Below are 24738 nucleotides of genomic sequence, written 5' to 3'. Positions count from 1 at the left end.
CACAGTACATGAATTATACAACAGAATTTTTTAAAAACAAACGAAAGATTTCACTGGTTCATAATTATATCCTTCACTTTCCAATCATCCTATTTATTGGTTCATCTTGTGACTACTATGTGCATGTACTATAAACTTATTATATATAGTTTGAATGAGAATTGGTGTAAAAAATTGATTTTTTGAAAGGTAAGCGTATTAGCAAATTTCTGATTGCACCTGTTTATACATGATGTACTTAATATAGCAGAAGTCTCTGCTCTGTCAGAAATACTAAAAAGAATACACACATATATATACAGTGTATACTCATATAATGTGCCACCAATCACTGGCTGTAGCCAATGAAATATCTGGTAACATCGCCAATGTGGGCTGGTTCGATCTGCCTAAATTTAAGATGGATAGGAGTAAATTGTCTTTTTCTGTAAAATGCAGTCAAGGAAAAAAAAAATTAATCAGAAGCTACAATTGACTAAAATCATTTGATTGGTTGATTACCGGTGTGATACCTATAGCTATTGACGGAGTGTTCAACTTGGTACAAAACATAAATGTAGTAATTATGAACTACACTCAGATGATTTCTTTCAGACTCTCTGAATGATGGGATGATTTTCCATTTTACTGATCGAGGTTCAATATATATGAATTAAAAGTTATCAACTGAAAATTTAAAAGATTTTAAAATTGATCTTACATGTAATATATATGATAATTGTTCAAAGAACAAATTAAAATTGTGCCTTCCATTATGTGCTGAAGTCTTTATAAAGGGGAGTAACTCTATAGAATGCGTAAAGAAAAATGACAAACTTTAAAACTTTCACTAAATTTTATTGTCAAAATATTTCAATTTATTACTCTGCTACCCATGTAAAACTCCTTAAGTAGACTTTTCAAATCTATAACATCCATTTTGTCTTCAAAAAATGTATAATCAACTTGTCACGTATACATGTATTATATATGTAGAATTTTTCAAATCTGCAACAACAAAAATTTACGGAAATAGATTCTCAAAACAAAGATGACTAAAAAATTACAGATACCCTTTAACAAATATGTACTGTAATGTATGTACCAAAACATGTATATATTGTTCAATATCAAAATATCACAGAGAATGGAACATACATGTTTGTAATGGGTACTATATATAGCTAGTAACATGCTAGCTGGAAATAAAGTACAATTGTTATTATAAAAACCATTTTTCGTCGTATCTTGATATCCCTAAATGTATAACTATTAATTAAAAATAAATTTGTATATATAATAAACTATAATTACAACAAATAACAATATATGACATTAACAAACACACTAAAAAAAATATAGTGCGACTGAAAAAATGAACCCTATATATAAATTAATATTACAATTAGACTAACGTTTAGACTAATATAAGATTAACAAACACTATGCCATTTGCACACAATTTGACAATAAGAAAAACAACAACAAACAATATTGAAACAAACTCTCTGTTTCTGAGTAAATTAACAGAAAAAAAAATAATGAGAAAAACCCACTCCTATAGGAATTTTTCACAAGTTTTCCTTTTTGATGAAAAAAGTAAAAAATGTTGTCATGGCACACACAAACAAAAAATACAAAAATATACCGTTCAAAACGGGAAGGACAAGGGAAATCATTTAGTTTTTGTTATTCGCCCCGATCGGTGGCAGTTTGTCACTCTTTGGTAACTCTTGGCTATAATTAAGAAATGCATAATTCAAAATTTGTTAAGCAGTTATAAAGGCACATTAATCTGTATATAAATCTGTCAATCACTTTTTTATAATTAAAATATCACTTAATCAAAAAATATACATCTATGATATATTCAATGCTGCATAAATTACAAAATTATATATATTAAAAACAAAATTTTATGTAAACTTTGGCACATAATGGTGATTTTAAACAATTAATTTCTTTTGGAAACAGAATTTACCGGGTATATACATCAATATTATGCATATATATAAGCAAAGAATGTGGTACAAATTTGACCAATATTAATTCTTTTAAACAATCAAGAATATGACAAAAAAATTAAATCATTATGTACTAGATACTAATTATATAGTTAAATTGCTATGTACTGTATATGTTAAAGATAATAGAAGTGTAAATTAAATAGAATTAGTATGATTTTAGTTCTAATTTGTATGATGAATTATAGAGAAAAATTTTCTATTTACACTAGAATGCAAAGTCTAGCTAGCTTAATTTTCAACATATCAGACACGAGTGATACCAGAGTAGTACCAGAACTAAAATATAAAATGAAATTTGATTTATTTATTTTTTTTCACACAAATTAAAAACAGAAAAAATGCAATTAAATCTATACCCTTCTGTTGTGTAAAATGAAGGTGGGAGTGTTTTTAATACCAGATACAAATCAGTACTTATATATTCTTGAACCTGGGTTATTGATTGGTTGTTTTTAAATTATAGATTAAGAATAAAATCCTCACTGTGTGGCAATTAATAATTTTTTTTAATTACAACAAAATATGGATATATACTTTTGTATTCAGCCCCCCCCCCCCCCCCCCCCCCCCCCCCCCCCCCCCCGAAAAAAAAGAAGAAAAAGACAGAAAGATAAAAAGGAAGAGAAAAAATGGTGAATGAAATTATGATTACAATGATTTTTGATGTGGTATTGAACATTGAAATTATTTTTGTCACATACTGGAGACAAGGTTATATTATAATAATGTACAGGACAGTGAAAATCAGAAAAAGGCTTTTTTTGGCACGTAAGAATTGACAGGAGAATGAATATGTGATTAACATCATTTGAAAAAAAAAATCACACATATGTAAAAATGTGATGAGAACTAGGCACTTGCTCCTACAGGATGAAACAAAAATCACTACCACACTCAGTGGTCTGGCTGCTACAGTCTGTAACAAAATTTCACTACCACCTACTTGCATAGCAATCTCAGTGGCCAGCAGCTAATTTTCTGAAAAAGAAATGAAAAGGCCCTTTATTTAGATTTTTGTTAGAAAGTGCCTTTGTGTGCAAATGGGAAGAAAATTTTCATTCAAAGTTCTCAGAGTCCTGTTATGACTAGTTTTGAAAGTTTATAAATTAACATAACAATTAAGCATTTTAATTATACATGCCTATGCACAGCAAATCCTTTTCATTGCACTACATATTTATTACCATATTAACTTTCTATTTAGTAAGCTTTCTATTTTTTATTTATGCTACCATATATTGTAACAAGAGGCCCATGGGCCACATCGCTCACCTGAGGAACAACAGGTATGATAAAGTCAGCTTAATGGAGTCATAATACAATCTGGACAATGTACATTAATACATGTAGATCCTGTATAAATAAAATCCATTTTTCCCCCTTGGAACTCGGATAGCCCTGATTGCTGCCAATATTTACAAGAGCAGACTTTAATCACCGCTCCTGCACATATATAGGGACTCAACGTTACGCAGGCAGGGATGACCGCACACCTACGCAACTCAACAGGTACAAACGTTAACGCAAGCAGAGATAACGCAAGCAGGGATGACCGCACACTTGCGCCAACAGCTCAACCTAACGCAGGCGCCGCAATCACCACCAATACAAGCAGGTATGACCGCACACTTGTATTAATGCGATACAGGGCAGAAATGACCACACATTCTGTATCGTTGGTTAGAAAAACACGAAGATTAGATAGACCAGGGATGTTAACACCCTCAATCTCTCCGTACCTGTTCAAGTTTAACCCCAAACAGTCGCTCGCTACAAAGCAATAGACACTGTCCCTATATATGTGCCGGCCTAAAATAATTCATAGTATCCAAAAATTGGAAATCAAAAATAAACAAACTAATCCAGCCTAACCCAAAACTACTTATGCAAAACAACTTATATACATTGAATATTTATTATTGTATAAAAATAATCATCACAATAATTGGTTAACAGTGGATGCATTAATTAAAATAATCAAGAATCAATAAATCAAGGGCAATAACCCAAAACAGTAATACAAAAAGATTCTAATGAAAAAATAGCTGCCTGCTTCAATTTTATAGTCATATCACATGTTGAGTATTGCAGTTCTCAAAAAGATCCTTTACAATTGTTTATATATGGGATATTTTGCTACATCAAACTCTGAACCTTCTTGTGAGGCCGAAGAATTGTCCTGGAGCCAAAGTCTTAACAATTATAAAGAATCATCTTGCTGATTAATTTCTGAGAAGAAGATTTTTAAAGATTTACTCTTTATTCCTATGTAAAACTTAAACACCCCCCCCCATGTGGCCTCACCCTACCCCCAGGGGTCATGATTTTCACAACTTTGAATCTACACTACCTGAAGATACTTCCCACAAGTTTCAGCTTTCCTGGCTGATTAGTTTCTGAGAAGAAGATTTTTAAAGATTTACTCTATATATTCCTATGTAAAATTTTAACACCCCCCCCCCCCCCAACGTGGCCTCACCCTACCCCTAGGGATCATGATTTTCACAACTTTGAATCTACACTACCTGAGGATGCTTCCACACAAGTTTCAGCTTTCCTGGCTGATTAGTTTCTGAGAAGAAGATTTTTAAAGATTTACTCTATATATTCCTATGTAAAACTTCGACACTCCATTGTGGCCCCAACCTAACCCCAGGGGTCATGATTTTCACAACTTTGAATCTACACTACCTGAGGATGCTTCCACACAAGTTTCAGCTTTCCTGGCTGATTAGTTTCTAAGAAGAAGATTTTTAAAGATTTACTCTATATATTCCTATGTGAAACTTCGACCCCCCACTGTGGCCCCACCCTACCCCTGGGGGTCATGATTTTCACAAATTTGAATCTACACTACCTGAGGATGCTTCCACACAAGTTTCAGCTTTCCTGGCTGATTAGTTTCTAAGAAGAAGATTTTTTAAAGATTTACTCTATATATTCCTATGTAAAACTTCGACCCCCCATTGTGGCCCCACCCTACCACCGGGGGTCATGATTTTCACAACTTTGAATCTACACTACCTGAGGATGCTTCCACACAAGTTTCAGCTTTCCTGGCTGTTTAGTTTCTGAGAAGAAGATTTTTAAAGATTTACTCTATATATTCCTATGTAAACTTTCGACCCCCCATTGTGGCCCCACCCTACCCCCGGGGGTCATGATTTTCACAACTTTGAATCTACACTACCTGAGGATGCTTCCACACAAGTTTCAGCTTTCCTGGCTTTCTGGTTCTTGAGAAGAAGATTTTTGAAAATTTCTCGAAATTTTTCATTAATTTCTAATTATCTCCCCTTGAAAACGGGTGTGACCCTTAATGTTCACAACTTTGAATCCTCTTTGCCTAAGGATGATTTGTGCCAAGTTTGGTTGAAATTGGCCTAGTAGTTCTTGAGAAGATGTTGAAAATGTGAAAAGTTTACGGACAGACGGACGGACGGACAGACGGACGGACAGACGGACAGACGGACGACAGACAAAATGTGATCAGAATAGCTCACTTGAGCTTTCAGCTCAGGTGAGCTAATAATTAACATTAAATGTTAATTCAAATTCCAAATTGTGAGTACATTTACACACACTGTTAATTAATGAAAAAGATGCATTATCCTCAGAACATATATAACACCAATAAGCATATTAATAAAAAAAATTATATAAGTAATTTTTTGCCAAACAAAATTTACAAACCCACTAAACCTGAGTTTGTAAGGAAAAACAATTTGTTTTTGTCACTTAATTGTTATTGTGTGAATAATTTTAAAATGTTACAGATTGAAAAACTTACATAGAAACCTCAGAAAAGAAAAAGAAAAAAATCAAACTTTTTTGTAAAGGAGGAAAATGTGAATATGTCTGACACATTATTTCACATTAAAGATAATTTATTAAAGCACCCACTTGATATACACAGTATATCACTTGTACCAATTTAATACAAGAATACTTTTTAAAATTCCTTATACAGTGTACTATATTAATACATGTATATTCAAAGACAGTTTATACCAAAAATGTAATTGATTTAAAAACACTCTTCTAAAACCTGATTCACACAAAAATCTTGATACATTTTACTTGCACATTTAATATACATCTTATTCGCCCTTTGAACACCCTTGAGGCTTTATAGAAAAGTAGAAAAATTGAAAAGGGTGGGGTCATTGAAATATGGGTATAAGTTTGTGGATTTATAATAATGATGAATGTATTTCCAAGATTGTTTAATAATTACAAATCTAATTTAGACTTGTACATGTTTGAATATATGATGAGCAATTGACACTAAATTTAAAAAAAAAAAAAGCAAAAATTTTTTCTATCGGCCAAGGTAGATTCTAAAGTTGGAATTGGTTGGATTTGGAAGAGGAATGGGGCCTCCCTGTCATACAATTTCTTACGTAGACATGGCTAAACATAACAATATGCACATGCCATGCATGTACAATGTACAAAGATGTTGCTTGTGATCAATGAATGGAATTCTTCTGGGTTTTTTAAAGTAAAAATGAAACAGAAAAAAGGTGCGGTAGGTGGATTTAAAGCACATATAAAGAAGTAAATTACATATAACTAAATTCAGTACTGATATAATAAATTTTAAAGAATTATCAAAATAAACTTAAAAAATGGCTTCAATGTTACAATAATAAACATCAAAAGTATTCCATGGCAAAGAAGATTTATGAACAGAGTGGTATGTAAAGTCTTAATTACTGAAAACCATCCAAGTAAATTCACATATAATGTAACATATGAGTTAATTATATTAACCAATTTATACAGTGATAGTTAAGAGGTATCTTCATGCACAATGAAAAATAATAGGGTTTTTTTCCTGGTAATAATGGTTCATTAATAGTAAAAGAATAAAATAAATGACAATAATAGAAAATATATGCAACACCGTAAAGACAATTAATTAATTGGTGCATAAGAATTTATGCAACCAATATAGAACTCAACCCAAATTCAACTGACTGCGTGGATCCCTTATAATTTTTTTTAGTGCCCCACCCTTTCCATCCAACAAAATTATTAATTCTCTTTAAACAAAGATATAATGGAGATTGTAAAGATGTGAAATGTTATATTCATATCAATTAAAATTATTCTACATATTAACTGAATGAAAATGAAAAAAGTTCAAAAAAGAAAGACAACTCCCGAAAGTAAGACTGCAATTGAATGGATATGGAATTCATATCATTTTTTTTTTGGTGATAAATAGTGTAATTAGTAAAACCCTACACCTGTAGCTAAGAGTGAATAGAAAAATGACACAGTTTCAATAAAAGCACTATCTGGTTTCTATACTGAGTTTTCAGAATTCAGATAGCGGAACCTGCATAAGAATAATCTACTCTGTACAAAAAAAAAATTCCCATACCATCTAGAGTACCGTACCACAGATAATTGGTTCCTAAAGTAAGATACCCCCACATATGTTAAAAAAAAAGAAACTTACCCATGATGAAAAATTAGGTGACTTTACCTCAACATTTTGTAAACTTTTCTACAATATGTCCAATATACATTTTAGATTTACTATTATGTGGCATCTATGGGACCTATCCAAATCAAGAACAAACAATAATATAATTTTAAATCAAATTTTTTTAGTTAAAACAGATAAATAATAAGTTTTTAATGTTCAATTATTGGTAAAATCTAGCTATTTTAGGACTGAGATTAAGGTATTACATGCATTAATACACTCTCAAAAAATAATTGTTTATCACTAGAAGACACTTTTTAATTAACTGTGATTTATATTTGACCAATTAAGTTTACTAGACAGAATGTGTATTGTACACAGTACAAAACTGGTGAAAAATTCTAGGATCAATTTTAAATGTCATTCAAATTTTTTTTTCTTTGCATATAGCATAAAAAAATTGTAAATTAAAACAAAAAATTTTCTCATAAAAATTTCTTAAGATTATATTAAGACGACTTAAATAAGATTTACATCATAACCAAAATCTATACTAAAAATATCTGCAATATACATTTAGTTTAGATCAGAAAAATGTGTCAAAAATCATTCATAATTAATCTAGCTAAGACACCTTTGATGACACATGAAGTGATTTAATGAGTCAATCAATTTTCAAGACCTTTAATTATTCATACACGCAGTGTTAATTGAAATAAAAATGCTCAGCAAAGTTAAGAAAAAAATCATAACGCCAAGAGCTTGTGTCATGAAATGTGTATTTGCTCCTGATGAAAAAAAAAACATGAATATGAATCTCTGCAATTCATTTTCTCCAGAATTGTACATTACAATAAAGAAAGAAAGACAAATTTTGGCACATGGACACTTTAGTTTCTCTTTAAATTTGAGGGCAGCCTGTTACAGGCAGATTTTGCCCTCCTTGTTAACAGTTTAGGGGGAGGAGAAGGCAGGCCTTCCCTTACTGACTGAACACATGAAGTAAAAACATTTTCTATGGCAGATTTGGAGGATCGAAAATTTTCTTCGCTATCTAATAAGTTGTACTTTTCTGGATATATGAAATTTTCTCTGCCTGATTCACACACGGTTTTAACTACGCGACATATATTAGAGCACAATTCTGGAGATTCTGAATTTCTATTGACAGAGCCTGCTGCAGGGTAAATTGACTTCAACTTTTTCACATCAAAATCAGTTAGAAAAGAAAACCCAGACAATCGGCTGTCAGACTGCACACCATGCAGCTTTACCTCAGACCGATTGCTCCACTGTTCCGTATTCTCATCCTCATGAATCACCGTTGTGCAGACATTGCTGTTGGTAGTTGTTGTGGTGGACTTCAAGCTCCACATTGACCCAGACAACAAGGGCGGGGATGAACAAGTTGTGAGGGACGACTCGCTCCCTACTGCATTGTTGTTGTACGATCGTTCGGATTTAGCATCAAATGGATCCAGACCTGCGTCATGTTGAGGCAGGCTGTGGTCGGAAGATATCCCACTGTCTACTCGAGACTCCATAAGGAATCTCTGCACTTTTTGCTCACTCCGTGCATCCTCCGATTCCACTTTAGAGTGCAAACTAGTACAACTACCATCTTCACAATCACTCTCTGTAGCTTCTGATGAAAAACTATCAGAATTTTGACCTTTAACCCGAAATTTACCACCTTTCCCCTTTCTATATTTTTTTCTCACCTTGCGAGAGTTCTCGGGGCCGATTCTTCGGCCCCTCTTAAGACGTTGTATATAAGCTAGCGGAGGTTGTATGGATGGCCGAACAGTGTTTAAACCATTCAAAGCTGCTATTGCCCTGAGATTCTTTTTGTATTTATTCTCATTTCTCATGAAAGCCGGCAGTCGGATACAGTCTTGCCGTGCGAGACGTTTACACCGGGACACCTCGTCCACACACATTTTACCACTCATCAGAACCTGGAAATCTATGTTGTCAATGTTGCGTAAAATTTCCACTGCACCTACAATGATATTGATGATGAAAGTGAAATTGCCATTGAATATTGCAAGCTTGTAGGGTAACATTCAATGTTGTCTCCCTAAATAAACATTGTAATGACTGGGAGAAAAGGAAATGATTTCCAACTAATCAAATAACAATCATTTACATAAAATTTTCATACATATTTTTGAATTGGATATTCAAACAATATTAAGTATGGCAGCAATATTCTAATACCTAAAACTGAAGAAGCGAAGAATGTTTAAGTCATACCCTCAAAGTAACACTGATCTTTGCCATAACCTCCGAGGTCATTGGGATCGATCAGACCTCTCTTGATTCGCATACAGAGGCGCCACCTGTGGTCGGGACTTTTGACAAAAAGAGTGAGGTGATCAAAGAGCTGCTTGAAGGTCATCTCTGCTGATTTACAGGCCGCATCTAGACACAAAGGATTCATACAACACTGTACAAATATGTTCCAGTACTATGTAATGACATAAATTCATATGCCCCCGCTCACACCCCCGCCCCACCCCCCCCCCCCCCCCCCCCCCCAAAAAAAAAAAAGCTAGAACTGTCCTAATGGGACTAATACCCCCGCAAGGCTAATTTCAAAAAGGGACAAATAATTGAAATGAATAATAAAGGTTTGGAACACATACAAAAAAAAAATTCTAGAATTGTAAAAAAAAAAAAAAAAATAGTTAACAAAGAAAAATTAAAATCAAAATTGTCAAAATTTCACTGTAAATACATACCTATAACAGTAATACATTTACAAATGTATGTATCTGATGATATATATATTTTTTAACTTAATTGCTTTAAAGAGAAACCAACAAAATGACAATAACCCCTCCCTTTGCAGTAAATGGAAATACCAGTAGCCAAGCAATGCTCTTCTGTTGATAAAACTTTCAATATCTTTCTAATAAGAGTCTTGACAGATGCAATTAGTTGTTTCAAATTTTTCTCACTTTCTCCTATGGCACAATGGAACTCCATATCAGAAAATTGATCCCATAGGACTATGATTTTCTTTGATGAGCTTGTTAAGTTTAATAAACTCCCAAAACATTACCATAATTACCATACTATGTAAAAATATGTAAAAAAGAAAATTTAATATTACAAACAATTTTAAAATTGCCAAAACACTACAATCATATCAGTAATTTTGAATTTCATTTAAATTAATGCCCAATAGGGTCACTTCATCAATTTACTTGACAAATAAATTTAAACAACCTCTAAAAATAGTTTAACTTCTTTATTAATAATGATATTATTTATTTCCTTATAATGATAGAACTTTTGGTTTACATAAAACAGTTTTAAAATAGCCCCAAAACCATCACCCATTTTACAGATTATCAATTTCCCCTAAACACATGCTCCATCTGAACCATGGCTCAGATAATGGCTCCCTTGGGACAAATGAATTCAGCCACACTTGTCTTTGATGTTCTTATTAGCTCCAAAGAATTTATCATTGACAAACAAAAACTTTGCATTGTCAGTTGATAGAATACTTATAAAAAAATTTTTTTTTTATTAATTAAGACATAAAGACAAAAACCTCCATCTGGATGTATTTATATAAATATATTTTTGAGTGTTTTAATACTATTAATTAATTAATAAAATCTGTAAGGATTACCTCCCTTACTTTTCAACATTAGTGTACAATATATAGAATAAAGAAAATGAAAACTGTCATAAAATCTTGTCTGATCTTCAAAAAAATTGCAGGTGCACATCTTCAGATGGTGTTCAACATATGTATAAATTTTCAAACTGTTCCATGCAGTAATAAAAAATTCTATAGGGGGGACAAAGTTGCGTCTACAGACAGACGGACAGACGGACGGACGGACAGGGTGAAACCAATATACCCCCCTAAACTTCGTTTGCGGGGTAATAATAAAAGATGATAGTATATCATTTCATTCCTTAAAGTTATGGACCTAATTAACACTGTGTAATTTTATGATTAAGACATTTAGCAATTTAGCAGGTGACTATTTACCCATATTTAGAGCCTAAGTTTCCAAATCCTAGAATTTGGAACCCTCTATTTACCCAGTGTGCAACACAGAAATATTTATACTCACAGTACTGAAGGGCAGAGCTCCACAGGTATCTGACTTTGGCGTTGAGGACTGTGTTGATACAAGCCAGCCCTTCCTCTGTACGCAGCTGTTCAAGGCTTCCAAGACCTCGCACACCGAAACGCTTCCTGTCCATGAACCATGGTTGTAAGCCATCATTGAAAGATCGAAACTGATCGTTCAGGAATTTGATAGATAATTTCGTCACTCCTGATCAACTATAACATTATACTTATGATTGAACTAGCTCTTTTAATCTATAATATCATTACTCAAAGACTTTTTTCTCTAAATTAATAACTCTAAAGTGAAAAAAAAATTACAGAAGATAAAACATTACTATATCAATATTTTACAATACCGGTACATAGATTGTATACTTATGACAAATATGTTGTGATAATTTGAGAGCTTTAAAAAAAAGACTAAATCTTTCTTTCTCTCTCTCTCTGAGAAACGCCAACATAATAGGATACAAAATGAGTTCCTATTTCGTGATCTGCCAGACATCTGATGCCCCATTGCCTGATAAAGTTGTTATCATCTGTGTCTTTTATCCAGAAGGAGTAACTTCTGGCCTCTGGTTTGTTGTATTTAGCGTGAGGACCAACCCACATCATACGAGCACTGGGTGATATAAAAAAAAAACCCAGGGAATTTGTAAATGAAAAGCCAGTCAGATAAATAAAAAATATTACCAATTTACATATGGTGCACCGATACATCTATAAAAGATAAGAATTTGTCTAATTTTTGTTTTATAATTTTTGTTGAGCACAAATTTAATTTATAGAATTCTTTTAACAAGTAAATTTTCATATGGTAAATCAACAAAATCATCGAAGGAAGAAATTTTAATGGCTGGGGTAGGACCAATGGTCCACAAATTTACAGTACTTATTATCTAAATGGACTGGTTACGTGTATTAATGCCCTTGGATACTATTAACAAGCTTCAATACAATTGAAACTACAAAGTATACAGTATTGAATGTAAATAATAAATCTATTGACTAATTAACTCACCTTGCTGCTAAGTTTGTACACCAAATGAGGCTCATAGCACCATCTAGTTTATTTTCCTTGAGGTAATCAAGCAGGATATTATTCGCTTCGTCTTTTGTTATCTTTTCACCATACATAACATCCAAGTATGTATGGCCATCTCCATATTTCTCTTTCACCACATTCAAAATGTGCTCAGCTTCACCAAATAAATCAAACCTAATCTGGTTGCTGGCTTTGAGGTACAAATGTTCAATTTCTTCTTCAGAGCCTTTCATCACAAACTTCGGGAGCCTTCCATGTTTCAAAAACCGCTCTTTTTGTTCCTCTAAGTTAAGAGGACAGATTGCGGTTGCGAATTTTGCCGGCTGCTGATCGAGGTTTTTTATATTGGTGGTTTTACTCCCTGACGAAGATCGTTGCTGGTATTTCTTAGTCATTGTGAAATCCAGTGCAAATTGATGGATCAACAGCCACACTCCTGGTCTTATTAAAATCTGGAAAATTTTAGGTCTTATTTAATGATATATTCAGTAATATATATATTATATATGAAAATTTTATAACCAAAAATTCCTGAGACATTTCCCCCTTATGTCATCATTACTTTCCTTGCCTCTGAATATCTTTCAAAAAATCACCCTCATCAGCTCTGTAAAGTGAAATTGTCAGCGTACGTAGTAGTAAAATCTCTCAGGAATTTTTTGGTATTAAAATTGTGCGCAATAAATATACAGTTTTTTGTATGGATGGAACTATAGCTCCACATTCCGTCAACCCAAGTTGCCTCACAGTGGAGCTACAGTTCTGGGGCTAAGAGCCTATAGTCTGTCCCAAGTTATTGCTTCCACCGCTTTTTGATGATTTTTAATAAAATTACACATACCTGTGAAAGAAATACAGTTGAAATCGTTAAAAGGGAATATATCCAAGATATTTTCATTGAACAATTATCCCTTTCCTCTCAGAAAAATTCACAGGAACGAAAACATATTCCTTACGGAGATTTATAATGGGGAATGTTTACATCTTTTCTCCATTCGGAATACACTCGGAATACATCGCGCAATTTTTTAACGTTATCATCCGGGCTTATTAATGGCTGTTGCAATGCAAAATCTCCGTAGACTTTCAATTTCGGGATGTGTATTGAAACCTGAAGCGGTAGAGGGGGAGTTTCAAAACAGATCATCTGGGCATTTTTTATATTAGTGGATGAACGTAATTTCAGCACAAAGGTATTTCGTATTATTGAAATATCAAGCAAAAAGTGGTGGAAGCAAAAACTCAGGACAGAGTATAGGATCAAATCACAGTCATTATTCTACATCTTAATTGCACCCCTCATATAAAGGATATATCATTATAACAAAATTTTCTAACCTGGCATTCATCAACATGCCATAATGAAATATCAAAAATTCAAATAAGTTATGCATTAGCCCTAATTATTTTTCCCGCTTAAAAATATTAGAGCTGTCAGCATAAAAATATTCTCGTTGCAGGACTCTAGTGGGTAACATTATTTAAAGCAAATGTTACAGCCTATTATCTAGTGGATTTTATATATGTAAACTAGTTTTTCTTTACAGTTTGGTTATTTTTTGCTGACATACCTTATTACCGTTGATCGTTCATTGCCTTCGATCTTTTCGCTCACTCTGCAGATAAAATTCTGCCGCCATATCTAAATAACAGAGTCGCTAAGGGAAGTAGAATGACGTCACAGATTCACATTCAGGGACGGTAACCAAAGAAAACTCAAATGGTTAATTTTTTTTATATTCGAAATGTTTATGCATTTATTTTTAACGCAAATATATTGTATAAAATTAAAACTAGAAAGAAAAATATTTAGCATGTGACAGAAATTAAAAATCATAAGCTGAAATAATCATGATAACTAAAATAAAAGGTCCAAGGGGGGAAGGGGGGGGGGGATTCAAATGAGAGAAAAGGTATCGGACCCCCCCCCCCCCTCTCAAACAAGAAGATGGGGGAATAAGATGGCGCAAATGCCCATTCGGCTTAGTAGTGAAATACAATTTTGAATTTATTTTTCCCCAATTAAATCTATTCAAATATATTATAATACAACTTTGCAAAAGCAAAATTTCTAACTATATAGTCAGTTTTTAATATATTTAACAAAAAATAAGAAAAAAAATATTGACGGAAATTTTGGTGGTATCGAACACGTAACATAAAAACCCTAGATATATAAGGTTAGCTTATGTCAGGTACTCTAACCACTGAGCCGCATTTCAGACACAACGAAGTGGGCTATTTAAATTAATATTATGTGTGACTAAGGCCACGAACTACCGGACTTGTATTATTTTTTCAAAACGTTCAATTGTTGGGATACAAAATGATATTTTTAATGTATAGTGGGTCATCTCTCCACGTTTTTGTTGATTGAAATCGGGTTGTTTTCCAATAGACTTTAAATAGATTATGAGAAAAATATGGAGCACAGACCCAACTCTATAAAAGAAAATGCCATGAAGTTCTAAAAAATGACAGTATTTGCAGGTTTTGATACGAATACGCCTGTTTGAGTCAACATAATCCAAGTATTGAACATACCTACAGGTTACAAATCAATGATTTGTTAAATATATATTGTTTTAAATGATTTAAAAAAAAACCATCAGATCTTTTTATACTTTAATTTTTCAGTAGCCTGGCCGACCGCGTATGGGCATTTTACGCGCCTTATCCACCCATCTTCTTTCTGGATAATGTTGTTACATCAATATAAATACAAATGTATATCTATACACACAAAACATTAACCTATCACTGTAAGCTACGTGATTCCTTTCCATAATGCAGCAACCGAGTCATGACTCTCAAAAACGGAAATCACATAAATTTTTATTCTGTAAATAAATATATTTGAATTTTCTTCAAAACATTGAACAGTAAAATCATTAATAAAAATACACGCCCATTTTCCCGTCGAATCCACATCTTATGCACCCACATAATTTCTTGTTAAAGGGGCATGCATGGTCACGATTTTGGTCAAAAATTATTTTTTCGATTTTAATGTTTACAATGCTTCAGTAATGCATTTTTAATAGGCAACCAAAATTTGAGCGTTATTTGTTGGGTTAAAAGCGAGTTAGAGAGCTTACAATTCTTTGCTATGTAAACAAAGATTTTGTTTACATTTTAAATGTTGAAGGGACAATTCCAGTTTTAGACCTAAAATGAATGTGATAAACGGTAGGAACTGTTTATTTTTGCTTAAAATGAATAAGAAGATAGACAAATCAGCTTGTAAAAGATTTTTTACTAGTATATTGAACCTATGTAAACAAAAACAGGGCACGTATGAGCCTTGTTTACATGACGAAGAATTGTGAACCCTGTATCTTGCTTCAAACTCATCGACTGGCACCCAAATTTCATTTGATCAAAAGAAATGCATTCCTTAAGCATTGTACATAATAAAAACAGAAAAATAAAATTTGACCAAAATCGTGCCCATGCCCCTTTAAATAGTTTTTTCAATAACTCGATAATTTGAAAATTTGGAATTTAAAACGCAGCATTACATGTACAAATTCTTTTTAGAACTATACTTTTTATAAGTTATCTTTTTCCTGCAACGTGAAGCCGATATCTCAGTTTAATATGGATTATTAACATTTGAAATCCGTTAAGAATAGAAAATTTGAAAATATCGTAATTTTTAATCTTTACTAGACTTTGACCCGTGCGTGCACGGGTTGACATTACATATCGGACATTTACGAAATAGGTACATCGACACACCGTATTATTGACATTTACATAACAAAGCTATAAGCCTACAATAATGTTTTTAATTTCACTACTCTTTCCTTAGTTTGAAAAATCTGTGTCTCGGGAAAGGCCCTCACTACAGTTGGTTGCATCCCATATACCCGTAATGTAGCAAAAAATTGCAGAATCGCTCCGGAACGATTTTGGAGAAAATTAATGAATCTATATAATGGAAGAATTCAACACTTTTTCACCTTTGCTACAGAGACAATACACGGAACGCATTCTATCGTAAAACTGGGTCCGTAGGACATTGTTCATTTTTACGATAAAACATACACGATACTTAGTGTATTCTATGTTCACTCTCTTAAGAAATATAGTGTGAATTTTTTTGCATGTTATCATATTTTTTTTTCAAAAGACAAAAATAAGTACTTAGTTGAAATGTAAATGGTATTTCTGCCGCTTGCGTTGATGCATTACTCATATCTTTTCTTTACGACGCTTATTCTGATGACAGATGGTGTACGTGTGTAAATTCAAAAATCATCGTTACCAAATTTGAACAGAAGTGTTACCGTGAAAGTTTATAGGCCTATATGTTCGTTACAATATTCCTGGAAAAGGAACAGCCAGCCTCGCTGTAAATGTTGATTGATCTTATGCCGACGAAATCGCGAGAAGACGCTCAATTCTCTATTTCGTGAATCAAATAATGTGTTTTGTTTATTTCTGAAGGTTAAACTTTCATTTTTTTATATTCACAAGGTTGCATTTTGTTTGCTGACAATAAAACAGACACAACTTTACATTTTGTTGACAGTGTTTATCTTGGAAATTCCCGTTCTCTAAATAGTGTTAGATCAGAACAGTTGAGAAAAGTAGATCCGGCAAAATTTTATTGATGCAGGTATCAAAGAAATTTTTCGACCAATCAGAAGCGCCGATATCTCATCAAATGAATAAATATTAAATGATTTGTGTAGAAGGGTGAAAATAACATGGGGCGAAAATAACTCCACATATATTCAGTATTTTATACTTTCTCTTATGAGAAATCATTAATATATATGAACTGAATATATAGCAAATTTCCAATGAAAATTTACCCGTATTTGTAATATCATTTTCTGAGTTAATTCACAGTGGCGTCGGAAGCAAATTAAAAGTGGGGGGGGGGGGGGGGCTTGAATAATTCTCAGAAATCTTGACTAGCAAAACATAAAAAAAAACCCCAAAAAAAAAACGTAATTCCCAAAATCAGGAAAATCCTAATCCGGGGGGGGGGGGGGGGGGGGGTTGCTGCATTACGGAAAGGAATCACGTAGCTTACAGTGATAGGTTAATGTTTTGTGTGTATAGATATATTCATATTGATGTAACAACATTATTCAGAAGAGGGGGGATCCGATACCTTTTCTTTCATTTGAATCCACCCCCCCCCCCCCCAAATCAATATTTCGGTCAATATTTCTGCGGATACTTCTGTGCTATATATATTCGTACAAAATATAATTCTTTCTGTCAATCAAATAAGTTTAATTAAGAAAGGACCATTATTTAGCTTAAATTGACGTGTGACCTCCTCCAAAAAAGCCCTTACCCTTCTGCAGCATCTGTAACCTATCACTCAATTTTTCAGCATGAACGATGCATCAGCAATCCAAGTTTTGCAAAGATAAAACTAACTACAGAGGTACTGTGAGGAAGCTCACAATATTGACACCCCCGCTTAGAAAATATAATTACTCAATTATTTCTCTAGGATGCACCATTTCTCTTCCATTGACCTTGAACTTGTACAATTAACAAAAGGTCAGGGTATATATAAGATCACAGACAATGTTTGTGTCAAGCTTAAGCTTATGATCATTTTCCATTACAATATACTGAATATGGCGAAGACATGAATTATGCATTTTTTAAATTGATAAATGACTTTTGGGAAAGATCATGACCCACCCTCAGGTCATAAGCAATCTTTATGTGAAGAACGAACCAATGTTTCTCCATATAAAAGGTATAGGGCAGACACAAATTATAAACTTTTTCTTCCCAATGACCTTTACCTTGCACAAATAACCTTCGGTCAAAATGATGACACACCCTCAGGTCATGTTATGTTTGTGTGAGGTAAAAACTTGCTTTAAAACTACATGTAGTTTCCTACAGCATCCGAAACCTACAGCACATATATAGCATTAAAGCCTGTAATGTGCATCAGTATCACAAGATGCATCAGTTATTATACAAGTTTGCTGAATATAGATATGTAACCAATAATAACTTGGATAGGACCATCCAAGGGCACCTGCTCCAAAAACCTCAGCATTCGAAATCTATTGCTCAGATTTAGCATTCGGGCCTGTCAGGTATATCAAAAGGTGTACAACCCAAGCAAGTTTGGTTAAGAATCACAGGGCACAAGTGCTACGAAACTTTAACCTGCTTCAAAAGCCTTAACCTACTCCAGCATCTGCATAAGATTTATGACTCATATTCAGCGTCCAAGTCTGCAAGGTCCATAGGTATGTTCAGATGCACCATCAATGCATGTTTGGTTAAGATTAGACCATGTTATAACTTAAATACATTACGTAAAAATATTTAAATCAATTCCATATAGTGCTTAATGTATCAATGAAAATACGATTGTCAATGATTAAAAATTAAGTCATAATGAAAAAAGCAGTAAAATTTATTTTGCAATCATGGAACACAATGCATATCTATGAACATCTACTTTATTATATTTACATTATCCAGTGTCTTTGTCTGTGATAACACTACGTATCGATTTTGTACTATATAACTCATAATACAAATGACGCCAAATCGAGGCGCCAGCGGGGTTTGTTTATTTATATTTAAATATTTAATCGTACGATGGCTAAAATTATATAAATATAAGTAATAAGGAATCATTCTTTGAATATTATGAGGTGATAATTTCGGTCGGGGCGTGATCAAATCTATCATAAAGCCCTTCGGGCTTTATTGGATTTGATCACGCCCCGACCAAAATTATCACCTCATAATACTCAAAGAATGATTCCTTATTTAAAGCCCAAAAAAGAATATTATTTGCATGACTGCAGAGAGCCGAACGGCCTTCGATATTAAGTCTGAATCATAGTGTCTTGTTCCCTTTTCATTAGCAATATTTTTTTTTTATTCGCATGGTGAATATTATTGTTTAAAATAGTGTACCAGGTATGTCGCCTTTTGAAAAATCACATAGTTGAGGACAACAGACTACTTCTTGTAAAGACATTTACCATTGAATTATACACACATATACTAACATACATTAACTTTGAGAGACCGTTCATGCGGAGATTGACCATTTTGTTGATCATTATCTGCATTTTATAAACGGTAAATCAAAAATTACCTCTTTGGATCGGAAACCAGCAGACGTTTGATACATTTTGTCTCCAATAATATAATCTTGGCCCTCTCCACAAGACAGCAACTTTTGGGGGGTAACTGGTTGATTGGGAAATATGTTTAATTGTGATACTAAACTTAGCGTGAAATTAAATGACTGAACAAATATGAATTTACATTATTTTTAAATCAAGAGTACAAAATCAAAAGTAGTTATTGATAATATAAACAAGTACTGCTTATAATCTAACAAAAAGATCTATTTGAGATACTTATATACAACACCTTCGTAAATCAGATAAGTTAAGACAATTATTCACTAAAATGTACAAAGTTATTAAAATATTTCACTGACAGATTTTATTTTAAGGACCGTTTAGGAATGTGAGCTTTGTTTCATAACTAAGAATTAGTATACATTACATAATGGAAATTCTTTAAAACAGAACTATGTTGTTGAAATCTCATATTCATGCCAATGTACAAATATTACAACATTTACTGGTATTATCCTGATTCCGGTATTCACAAGTCTGATGTCTTTTGAAATGATCGATTTTTCATGATTTCAAGATATCGTTTTATCCTTAATTTCTAATGGCAAGCATGGCCTTTCTTTCCGCTAAGTACTGTCTTAGTCATTTATAAGTAAGATTTGGTGCTTGAAAATGAAAGCCTAAAACATGACTACAAATCTTGAAATACATACACTTTTGTCCTATTGTCAGACACAACTAAACATACATAAGAGTTCTTTTTAAATCTGATAAACCTGGGCGAAGCAATATCAAAATTTTTCAATAATTCAGCTCTGGGCGTCAAAACGTGCATATTATTGCTCCAATGACACACACCTGAATCTCATGGCCGCCGTACGTGTTGTAATCTTTTCGTGATCAAAGATTTTCCGCTTTTATTTCTTGTTTTATGTGCATTTTCTGGCTTGCATTAATTTTATGATATTACAGTGATGTTCTGATGTAAGAAATCTTCGGCTGGGTAAAAGTGCGAAACAATTTGGTAACTTTATTGTGTCTATGAAACATGGAGATGTAAGGCGAACGTCCCAACAGATGGAACCTCAACAGCTAAATTCTTTGAAATGTTTTATATAAGGGCCCGGGTATAGGGATGGCGGCGAAGAAAACGAAATATAGCAGACATTGCCTTTTACGCGGGTAGTGATCAACTTTAATGACTATACTTTACTATGATGTACAATGTAATAAAAATATTTCATGTATTAACTGAAAAGATGATATAATTTTAAGATAGCCAAAATAGACGGCTCATGAATGTGTACTTGATTGTTATTTATTTATGCAAAAGTCTACACAATACAAATGAAGATTTCCTACAATAGAATTATCAAAGTCATTTCAATAATTATACAAATATTACAACAGTCACTATTCAGATATCAGTATTCGGACACGTCTTTTCAATATGACTTTTCTTGATATCAACATCTTGTTTTATTATTGCTCTCTTATTCATTTGGAGTTTGAAATTAAATACACAAAATGTGATCATAAATCTTCTTTAAATTCATACAGATTTTTCTTACTTTTGTCAGACCAAACTAGAAACGCATTTGAGTTTTCTTGAATTTCGATAAACCTGGGCGAAGCACCATCAAGAATCTTAAGTAATTCAGCATTGGATGTCAAAACGTATATATTATTGCTCAAATGATCAACAACAAATATGTTTCCGGAATAGTTCACATTAATTCTTAAATTCCTTAATTTCTCATATGAATATGTACGTATTTTCTCTCCAGAACTCTTCATAACTGATTGTTAAAGAGTTAGCGCTGATTATATTATTCCTGTTGATAATTGCTACAAAATAGGTCAAGATGCTACAAGTTATTTCATCATATCGTTGAACAAAATTTCCTTCCAAATTAAGCTTGATCTTAAAATCTGAACAGGTAGTATATGATAGATTCTAAAGACACGTTAATTTATGAACTCAGTTCGTTGATAGAAATTTGTGATGCGGACGATTTGTATAATTTAGCTCAATAATGTGTCGCAGGACTAAACATTTTCTATTGGATATTTAATAAAATAATTTTTAAAAATTTACTTTAATTTAAATCAAATACACTTAATCATAGGTTTTAGATGTTTTTGGGTTAATAATACTACGTATGTGAAAGTAGCTTTATTTTATTTTGAAAAGGAAATGCAATTTCAAATATTAAATCAACGAGTACTCGACTATCGCTCATCTTAAGCCCTTGATTTATCAACTAGACCATCTGAATAAAACTGACATCCCTACTTAATTTTTTAATCAATTTGGATACCATTTGCATGATTGTTTTTAGCCAAAATGCATTTGATGATAAGCCTGAATTAAGGTTTCTTGTTCCCCCTTTCAAGCTAATTCATGTAATTTAAACACTTTACCATTGTATGGATTACTTAAACAATAATTTTTTTTGTTGGCGATTCATGCGGTGCATGAAGGTATATGAAAGTGTATGAAGGTATATGAAGGTAGCGACATTGCAGAAAAAATATGTAACCCGCGTTAGAGTAGACTTAAAGACTAGTTACTAAGGTAATTTATAACATGTTTAATTTTGTTTTCTATAGGCCTCTGCTTCATTCACATTATAACATATGACCCTTGAGAGGAGAAGACCCTTCTATGACCGCAGGGACTAGATTAAAGTCACTTAAGCTTCGGATCATGATTAAGCAGTTTGAAACCATTTAATGATAAGAATAACATTAGTGGTTATATTTCACTATGATGTACAATGTAATTATTTGTTCTTAAACGTTACATTAACTCATAAAGTGACTTAACTTTTTAACGTGCAAAAATATCTCATGAATGTGTAGTTGGCTACATTTTAAGATTAAGTCTACAGAGATGAAACTTGCCGAAACCTCAAATTCATGTTAATATACAAATATTACAACACCCATTATCCTGATATCAGTATCATGTTAATAAACAAATATTACAACACCCATTATCCTGATATCAGTATCAATATCTATTAAATATAATTTTTACTTCATCTAAAGTTCTTGTTTTACATGCACAATAATTTTTATTGGCAAACATCACGTTTCATTCCGCTAATGCTCTTTTACAATTTATAACTAAGATTTGTTGCTTGAAGCACAAACTATGACTACAAATCTTCTTGAAATTCATACACTTTTGTACTGTTGCCAGACCCAACTAAACACACATAAGAGTTCTCTTTAAATCTGATAAACCTGGGTGAAGCAACATCAAAAATCTTCAATAATTCAGCTTTTGGCGTCAAAACGTGTATATTTTGGCTCCATTGACCTGCAACAAATATGTTTCTGGAAAAGTTCACATTAAGTCCACGTGGATTAATAAGTTTTTCATGAGAATATGAATACATTTTCTTTCCAGAATTTTCCATAACAGTTACATGTTGTGTCAAACAACTTGAGCTGATAATTTCATCCCTGTTGTTAACTGCTACCGAGTAGGTCCAATCCTCAACCTCATCATATCGTTGAACAATGTTTCCTTCTAAATCAAATTTGACAATAAAACTTGAACAAGCAGCATATACATACCCCGAAGTTACAGCTAATTGATTAACATGACTGTTTGTAATCATCTGACCTTCAATATTTTCAAATCTGTCCAGGTTAAATTTTCCAACATATCCTTTACTTCTGTAAATGTTTTTTGAAACAAACAATACAGACGAATTTTGACAAACTGCATCCTGTGGTTGAAATCCAAGATTTGTTTTATGTACAAGTTTTTTATTGCTGTAATGTAGTAATTGACTGTGGTTGTGATCAGCCAAAATGATATCTCCATTTTGTAGAAAGCAACCACCGGTAACGCCAACATTTGAATCATCCAGTTCACAAACCAACTTCATGGTAGCACACGTCATGTCAATTCCACTCAATGGTATAGATGTTGTCTTTGTCTTTAAATCTGCAAACTTTGTAACCTCTAGGATACCTGTCAAGTCCTTGGAAACATCTGCATTCAATTTTAATTTACATTTAGATAGATCTGATCTTGTCACGTGTCGGAATTGCCCTTTGATCTTGAAATATTCTTGTACAAGAACAGATGGAGGTGTTTTCTCTGCACATTTCAAAGTTTGTAAATACTGAGCCATCAAAAGCTGCCTGTCTGACACAGCATCTCCAAAACTGGTTAACATATCCTTTTGTCCCTTGACATTTCTAGCCAGATCAGATAGATGGTCCTCTAGCAGTGCATCAACATGGTTCACGATTTTATTTCTAAGATCTGTTGACTCTTCTCTTATTTTGTCTGATGTATCGTCAATGTATCCTATGGTAGTTTCTGTCTCTAATTTAGCTTTAATAAGGATTCCTTCAAATTTTGATATTTCTTGAGATAAAGCTTCCAATTTCTCGGATTTTCGAAGATTTTCTGCAGCTTCTTCAATGGCATCAATTTGATTGCATTTCCTGTGCTTGGTGCACACACACCGAGAGCAACATAACTCCTCGTGGTCAACACAGAGATATTCTACTTGATTGCTATGCTCTTGACAGAATACATTGACTAAATCATAATTTTCATTTCCTTTGGACACTTTCTGAAAGTTCTCTACCGAAATTAGTTCATGATTTTTGGACAGTACATTTCTTTTATGAGCCTTTGCACAGGGACCACAGAGGGATTCCAAACATGACTTGCACCAATCACTGGCCACTTCCTCCTCGTCTGCTCGCTTACATGCATCGCAGTATTTTTCATTTAACATATTTACCATTCTGTTGATAGGCATGAGTTCAGCCCACTTTTCTATCTCTGCAGTAAATGTTGGCGCGGGTACAAAACGTCTGCAAATCGGACATGGAAATCCCACCGGGTTCTGTTTGATCTTGCACGTGGAAATAATGTACGAGGCCAAACAATTGTGGCAAAATGTGTGCAAACATGGCAGGTTTCTTGGAGTCTTATAAGTTTCAAAGCAAATTGGACATGTCGAAATCTCTTTGCTTTGGTTCAAGTTTTTCTTAGTCGATTCAGCCAT

The 24738-nt window shown here is 33.0% G+C and overlaps 2 protein-coding genes across 6 annotated transcripts; both read right to left on the bottom strand.

Annotated features, from left to right (window-relative positions):
• Positions 1 to 816: 816 nt before the first annotated feature.
• On the bottom strand, positions 817 to 14260 carry LOC128184041 (microtubule-associated tyrosine carboxypeptidase-like). 5 transcript variants are annotated; one of them, XM_052853342.1, is made up of 9 exons: positions 14165 to 14260; positions 12570 to 13045; positions 12020 to 12170; positions 11547 to 11715; positions 9703 to 9870; positions 8721 to 9448; positions 7477 to 7524; positions 2950 to 2984; positions 817 to 1716 (listed from the first exon to the last, which is right to left on the bottom strand). In XM_052853342.1, exons 2-9 carry the CDS (start codon positions 12986 to 12988, stop codon positions 1659 to 1661), a joined length of 1776 nt encoding a protein of 591 aa, XP_052709302.1. In that variant the 5' UTR covers positions 12989 to 13045; positions 14165 to 14260; the 3' UTR covers positions 817 to 1658. The 5 variants fall into 5 exon arrangements, with proteins under 5 accessions (XP_052709302.1, XP_052709304.1, XP_052709305.1 ...); XM_052853344.1 differs by lacking the exon at positions 7477 to 7524; XM_052853345.1 differs by lacking the exon at positions 817 to 1716 and having other exon boundaries at positions 2587 to 2984.
• Positions 14261 to 20016: 5756 nt separating this feature from the next.
• LOC128182927 (E3 ubiquitin-protein ligase TRIM39-like) lies at positions 20017 to 24738 on the bottom strand. Its single transcript, XM_052851706.1, has one exon. The coding sequence runs from the start codon at positions 24736 to 24738 to the stop codon at positions 22858 to 22860; it is 1881 nt and encodes a 626-aa protein (XP_052707666.1). The 3' UTR covers positions 20017 to 22857.

Source organism: Crassostrea angulata, chromosome 5 (genome assembly GCF_025612915.1).
Source record: "Crassostrea angulata isolate pt1a10 chromosome 5, ASM2561291v2, whole genome shotgun sequence".
NCBI classification, from domain to species: Eukaryota; Metazoa; Mollusca; class Bivalvia; order Ostreida; family Ostreidae; genus Magallana; species Magallana angulata.
The sequence above is the reverse complement of the archived record's forward strand: the minus strand, read 5'-3'. Positions and strand labels throughout refer to the sequence as shown.